General features: G+C 57.1%; 1 protein-coding gene across 1 annotated transcript in view; it reads left to right on the forward strand.

Annotated features, from left to right (window-relative positions):
* Nucleotides 1-7,440, forward strand: part of CACNA2D4 (calcium voltage-gated channel auxiliary subunit alpha2delta 4) — a 64,964-nt gene that overhangs the window by 29,754 nt on the left and 27,770 nt on the right. The window contains exons 24-26 of the mRNA XM_043880788.1: nt 1,231-1,326; nt 2,295-2,422; nt 5,556-5,636. Coding sequence (XP_043736723.1) covers nt 1,231-1,326; nt 2,295-2,422; nt 5,556-5,636 — 305 coding nt within the window. The remainder of the gene's footprint in view (nt 1-1,230; nt 1,327-2,294; nt 2,423-5,555; nt 5,637-7,440) is intronic.

Consider the following 7,440-nt stretch of genomic DNA (forward strand, 5'->3'; position numbering starts at 1 on the left):
GATGTCTACATGCTCCTGTTCGCAGCAGCCAAGACATGGAAACAACCTGAGGATCAGGTTGAACGGATCGAGAGGAGATGTGGTGTATGTACTCAATGGACTGTTACTCGGCCTTTAAGAAGAAGGAAATCTTGCCATTTGCAATGGCATGGATGAACCCAGAGGGCATTATGTTAAATGAAATAAGCCAGACAGAGACACACGAATACTGTGTAGTATCACTTACACATGGAATCTTTTTTAAAAAGGTAACTAACTCAGAAACAGTGAAAAGGTAATTGCTGCGGGCTGGAGGGATGGTGGGGGTGGAGACGGGGGAAGGGCACAGACCTTCAGCTGTAAGATGAGTAAGGACTAAGGGTGGTGATTCTATTCAGAACACTGGGTTTTGTAACTAACATGAGCTAAGAAAGTGGAACGTAAATGTTCACACACGCACACACACACATACACACACACATATGCACACACAATGGAGGGAATCCTTTCACAATAGATACATATATCAAATCACCATGATACATGCTTAAACTACCTTACAATTTTATATCAGTTATACATCAGTAAAGCTGAAATCTGGCACTTCCCTGGTGGTCCAGTCGTTAAGCCTCCGCACTTCCAATGCAGGGGACATGGGTTTGAACGCTTGTCAATGTAGGATCCCATGTGCTGCACAATGTGGCCAAAAAATAAAAGGTAAGTTTTTAAAAAACAGCTGACATTTTTTAAAAGGTGACGACCTCCTGTGTGGCATGGTCCCCATAGGGCCGCTCTGGGCCTGTGAGAAGGCGCAGGGCCCTCCAGCCCGCGGGCCCTCCCCAGATCTTGTTGGTCCACCCAGATTTCTCTGGGTAGACGTGGAAGTCTGCGCCTTCCCAATCTCAGGAATAAGGCAGATATATGAAACCAGCTTCATGGGACACGGTGCTGAGCATGTACTGGGTATGAGAAGTTACTTTCCTTATGTCCTGGGGCTAAAACCTCCCTTCCTGAGTTCTTTCTGTCTGCCAGAGCCAACCGCCGCCCCAAAGCTGAGTGCATGCAGTGGGTCGAGGCCCAGGGGACCCCAAGCAAGGGCCGGTGATGCTCAGGGATCTCACAACAGCAAAAGCCAGTGCCCGGCAGCCCCCAAGAGACCAGCCACAGGGCCTGGCTCTAGGAGGGGCCTGTGGGTCCTCCCTGGCACCCACCCTGGCCCAGTGTGATGACACCTGCTTTGTCTGCCCACAGTGAGTCCGAGCAAGTGGTGGACATGGCCTTCCTGGGCACCCGGGCCGGCCTCCTCAGAAGCAGCCTGTTTGTGGGCTCCGAGAAGGTCTCTGACAAGTGAGTGCCGCCGGGCACCGGGAGAAGAGTCCCTGGGGTGTCGCTGTAGTTAGTGAGCAGACTGATGCTGGACTCCAGGAGTGCGGGGGGAAAAAGGATTGGGGCCTACAGACTGGGGAGCCAGAGAAGCCCACCTGCCACCCAGGCTCAGACCATCCTGGACAGGTCCCCAGCAGAGGAGGGAGACAGTCACCCCAAGAGGGGAGCAGACGTGGGCTCCCACTGGGATGGGTCTCTGAGTGACCGGCTGGATCTGGCCATGCCATCCTTGTTGACAACATTCCCCTGCCCTGAGCCCATGATTCTGCCTGCCATTCCTACCCCAGGTTCACCGGGCAATGTCCAGAGACATTTCTGTTGTCACAGCTGGGGGAGAGGGGCTTTCTACCAGCATCCAGCGGGTAGAGACCAGGGCTGCGGCTGTGCACCCACAGTGCAGGGGGCGGCCCGCGACCGTGTCTGCCCCAAACGTCCACGGTGCTGAGTCTGAGGAGCTCCACTCCTAGCAAAGCCTGAATTCCGGGCAAATCCCAGCCCACCTAGGACCAGCCCGCCAGCGTGTCGTAAAGAGCAGAGTCAGACACGACTGACTGCATATGCCCCTCTGTGACTATACGGTTTCCTCCCGCAGACACGCTAATTAGCCCAACAGAAGAATTAGGGTGTCTATCCAGAAGAAACACAAAGAGTTTACAGGAAGATGAAGGTCTTTCATTAGGCAGAACCCCCGCTCTTCCTACAGTGTGCCTGCTGGTGCACCAGCATCTGATTCTGGAAAAGGCGGGAATTGCCAGGGAGTGTCATCTGGGACAATGCCCACTCAGGGGTTAATCTTTCCTGACTACACCTCCGCCAAGGCAGAGGGGAGTCATTCCCCTGGCCCGGCCACGGTGACCTTGTAAGAACAAGAAGACAGGGAAGACCATGCTCCCAGATCTAGGGGATGTGCCAGGTCTTTGTCCTTGCAGGAAGTTCCTGACTCCGGCAGATGAGGACAGCATGTTCACCCTGGACCACTTCCCTCTGTGGTACCGCCAGGCCGCCGAGCATCCTCCTGGCAGCATGGTCTTCAACCTCCGCTCAGCAGAAGGACCAGGTAAGCCACTCCCAGAGCTCCATGGCCAGGGCATCCCCTCTCCCCCCAGGAATACAAGACAACCATCCAGACCTCGGGGTCCACTCCCCACTGGCCTTCACCTGCACCCAGGGAAGGTCATTTCATTCCCTGGTCATCAGTCAACAATGCCATTTAAAAGTTCAGCTAGAACAAAGGAGAGAGGTTTGACCCAAAAGTCAGAGTGCTGGATTCCAGCCCAGATTCTGCATAAGAGGCTATTGGGACAGTTGGCCTCTAAGAATTTTCTATTTCTAAACCTCTGAGTGTCTCTGACAGATGTTCATACCATGAAAGGAATAGACTTTATTCCACAGTGGGGATGAGAGGTCTGGGCTGTTGGCATCTCCCAGGAGGGCAACCCCGAGACCTGGCCAGCCCCATGGCCACTCCCAGTAATAACAGGGTGCCTCCCGGCTGCCAGGTCATCGAGGGCTGAAGGGCCTGAGGAGGGTGGAGAATGGGCCTCAGGCCCCAGCCAACACAGGCCTGCTAGTCCAAGGGCTGCAGCGGTGGGTTCAGAGCTGCAGCCCCCAACCCCTAACCCAGCCCCCACTGCAAGAGTTGGCCCAGAAAAGAAGCCAAGCAGCTTCAACAGAGCCCCAAGCAAGCTGCACAATGTTCAGGACAGCCTGGACCTCAGAAGCACAAAACATTACTCTCTCAATTCACACTTGAAGAGCCTGTGGTCCAGAGAGGGTCCACGAGTCCCCTCTGGGGCTCTGAGCCTGCACAGTGAGCAAGAGGGCCTGGAAGTATCACGTCCATCAGGCCGAGTGAGCTGAGGGGACAGGAGTGGAGGAAGGAGAGGAGGGTGGCTGAGGGTCAACTTGGGGTGGAGGCTTGTCCTCCCTCCAAGGTGCCTGTCCACCACCGCCACCACAACCACCCTCAGGCAGCCCAGCGAGAGCCACCCCCAAATGAGCTGAGGGCGGGGGAGGCCCAGGCCCCTCCCACGGCCATCCTGCAGATGCCTTCCCGTCCAACCTCTGATCGCGTTACTGAACGCTTATCCACACGTAGCTCATCTGGTGTGCATGGCCTCTTCTTACACAGGGAGAGTCTGAGGCTCACCAGGACCACACAGCTGGGGGGAGGGGGGCACAGGGCCAGGCTCTCACCACACTTCACTGTGTGTAAGGCAGTGGTGGGGAGAGGAGGGAGGCTGTGACCCCAGCATGCGCCCACGAGAAGCCTCTTCCCACATGGAGCCCAAGCCTCAGGGGCACCTCCTCCTCCCCGTATGTCTAGGAGGTCCATGAGGTCCTCAGAGGTTCTGGGGTGACACCCTGCCCCCCCCAGGATGACAGGCTCCCTCCTGCCCACACTGTCACCAGAATGAGCCTGCTGGTAGCTTTGAAGAGAGGGGGGTGGTGGGCAGGAGGGCAGTGGGCAGAGCTGAGTGCAAGGCAAGGAGGGAGAGTTGGGGACCAGCAAGGGGACCTGCATACATTCCCCACCCCCCACTGCAGAGACAGAAAACAACTGGTTTAATGGGTGACCCCGAGGAGGTGGGAGGGGTTCAGCTGTAGGGTGAGGGGAGGCTCGCCTCCCCAGGCTGACTCTCAGCCCTCCGCCTGGCCCTGGAGCAAGCCCGGCCCGAGCTGAGCTGTCTCTTGCAGTTGGTGCTAAGACTGCCAGCACGGAGCAGGGTCTCGCCAGAGCCCTGGCGGCTCGGGCCTGTGGCCTCCGTACCCACAGCCCCCCTGCTGGGGCCAGCCCCAGGCCCTGTCTCCACCCCCTGGTAGCTGGCTCATGCAGCCAGGTGTGGGGCTGGGTAGCTGCCCGATGACCCAGGTGCTAAGACCCTCAACATCCCCAGAGACCATGTCATCAGGGCCCCACCCCTCACACAGGTGTCCCCTTCCAAGCCCGTGGAGAACATACAGTGAGTCTATCCTGGAAGCAGACTGCAGCCGGGGGACACTACGGGGGTACCCCATCAGTATCCTCCAGACATTTCTAGAAGCAAGTGAGGGAAGCCGGCTTCCGTTTTAGAAAAAGGGAGGGAGAGAAAGGGTCACCCATGCAGAGACATGTGTTCCCTTGTGTCTTCCTCATAGCAAATTCCTAGACCCCATGACAACCTTCCATAGAGTCAATTCCTAGAATCAGAGTTATTTTCTGTTTCAGTTGAGATACTTGGTCCCAGCAAGGTGTGATGGGTGGTGCTGGCATGGAAACAGCAAATAGGAGAAACCAGTGGTTGATTTAAATTTCCTCACGGCTGACACTAGGAGTCTCATGACCTATTTGTTTCTAGCAGTGTCTGATGAAATACATTCTAACAGGAGAGCACATGATAAAACTGTACGTCTTTCTTGGGAATTTTAGTGAGGAACTTGACCCCGTGGACAAGAGCACCCTGAAGAGCAGGTCCAGGGACATGAAGTCCAGGAGCCACGGGTGCACTTGTCCACACCCCTCAGTGCAGAAGCTCTGTGCGGATGCAGAGCTCAAGCTGGTGCCGCGCCTAGCAACCTGGCTCTCTTTGGAGCTGGGGCTGCACCTCCAGGTGGGCCCCGGAGCCTGGCCGAGTCCCCAGAGCACAGCTGCCAGGCGGGCAGTGACGTGGAGGCCCCCAGGGTTTATGGGGGCTCCGTGGATGTGTCAGACGCCAGCCGGCCTTCTGGGCCCCATGCAGCCCTGGCATCTGGCTTCCCGAAGGGGCTGTCATTGTCACCTTGACTCACGTGACTGATGAAGGACAACCCAGGGTCAGCCAGCACCTTGTCGGGGAACACACTCCACCTCCCACTCAATAGGGCACTGAGATGCCACAAGAGTCCCTGGGTGGGCTCCAGCGGGATCCCTGAGCTCCAGCGGGCAGCTGCAAGCAGGCCAGTCTGCAGTTGGGGACCTGGCGATGCTACACCGTTCAGAGGGGCAGGGACCACCTGGCAGCTTCAGAGCTGCACAGAGAGGTAGGCGGCACCCCGCCTTTAGGGCACATGTAGGAGACACTCAACAAAAACAGAGTTTCGTAGTACCAGGCAGTCCCCTGGAAGCCCCTCATTCTCTTGGGGAACATGGTGTTTACCGGGCTCCCCTGCCCGCCCCACCCTCAGCTCCTCCTCAGGTGCTGAAAATGTGACTTGGCAATTTGTCCCCCCAGAAAGTCCCGGCGAGCCTGCGGTGGTGACGGTGAGCACAGCTGTAGCCGTGAGCGTGGACAACAGGACGGCCATTGCTGCAGGTAGGGGCTGCCCCAGGGCCACAAGCCCGGGCGGCGGGGAGACAGAGTTGAGAGCAAGGCTCAGGTGTTGCAGGAGGCCCTGCGTGTGGTCTGCAAGGCCACAGTCTGTACAAATAAAATGGGGGGCCAGGGAGTGAGGAGAGTCTTCCTCAGTCATTTTGTTTATAAAACCGTGACGCCTCAGATCTAACAGTATTCATGCATAAAGTGAAGCCCAGAGAGGTGAAGAGATCTGCTCAAGGTCACCCAGGACAGAGACCACCCAGACCTCCTTCCCACCCTCTGTGTGCTGTTCCCACCCCCACTGTCCACCAAAGGGAAGAGGGGGCTTATGACTCGGACCCTGAAGTCCAAGCCCCTAGGCAAGTCCAGTGTTCCCAAGCCCCTTCTCATCCAGCCCTGGGGTGATCTGGTTTGGCTCCATTTTACAGATGAGGAAACTGAGACCCAGAAACATCATTTGCCCAAAGCCTCACAGCTAATAGTTAATGAACTAGAATTTGAGCTCAGATCACCTCTTGAAGGTGTGGGATCAGAACCCTGTGTTGCAATTGGCGACAGAATCCGCGAGAGCACCCAGGGAGATTCCTAGGCTGCCCCAGCTTCTTGGAGCCTAGGAAAGTCCTTGGCTCCTTTGACCGTTGTCCAAGAGCCTTGAGGCCTGTGTGATGAGGGTCCTGCATCCAACCTCCAAGGCTCAGACTTGCCAGGCCCTCGGGGTCTCACCACTGAGTGCTGGGGTTGGGCACCTGCCTTATGGGGGACTCCGCAGCTGTTGGGGGCCAGCACTGGGGGTCGGGACCCTCGCTTCTTCTCCCCCAAGCTGGGTGTAGGGTGAAGCGCAGGCAGGAGCCACCAGGCAGGCAGACTGCCCGCCCCAGCGAGGGCACAGTGTCACCCACGTCTGGATGAAGCAGGAGCGAGTGGCTGGGTCTGGTTGCTTGGCACCGTCGTTCACAAATACGTGGGTCACAGGTGTCCTGAGGCTGTGCAGCAGGGCATTCAGGAGGGACTTGCTCTGTCCCTTTCTGTCCTTCACCTGGGCTGCTGATCCCAGGCCCTAGAGACCATCCCGGGGCCCCGGCTGAGTCTGTGGCCCATCTGCCCCTTGACCAGTTGTGACGTGATCATCTCGGCTCCCGCACACCTGAACGCCCAGTGAAGGGAAGGCACAGGGGGTCAGGCTGCTGGCTGTGCTCTCCTGCTCTCTCCAATTATTTGATATCATTTTTAACTCAGTGCTGAATTAGAGCCGGGAGGGGTTGCCATGGAAACCATGTCCGGGTGCCTGTGGTTTAACTCGCTGCAGACAGTCGCTCTGACGCTCCCGAGGAGGGAGGGCACAGATGCAATAGGACGGGGCTGGGGTGCTGGAGACCTTTCTCCTTCGATTATGTTTCTTTCAGTCTCCTTTTGTAATTTCCTCTTCCTGGCCTGTGGTTCAGCCTCCCTGACCCCTTGAGTGCTGTCCTGGTGGTTCCTTCCCTTGTGTACATGTGAGCATACACACGCTCACAGGCAGGCCGCACGCCCCACGTCTGTGCAGGGGAGGAGGAGGAAGGACAGCCTCAAGGCCAGCCAAGGGCCAGGCAGGTGGACAAGGAGGGATCCTTTGACCGCTGAGCAGCTGCTTCTCAAGAGTTTATGCAAAATTTCTAGGAATGTATCATTCTGATCAGGACCCACTATCAAGTCTCTGTGAGTGCCAGGTCTGCTTGGGGAATATCGAGAGCATCATGTGCGGCTGCCATCATCTGCAGCTGTGTCCCCAGCACAGTGGCTGTGGTCGGAGGATGTCTGTCTA

The sequence above is a fragment of the Cervus elaphus genome, chromosome 22, assembly GCF_910594005.1.
Source record: "Cervus elaphus chromosome 22, mCerEla1.1, whole genome shotgun sequence".
NCBI lineage: Eukaryota > Metazoa > Chordata > Mammalia > Artiodactyla > Cervidae > Cervus > Cervus elaphus.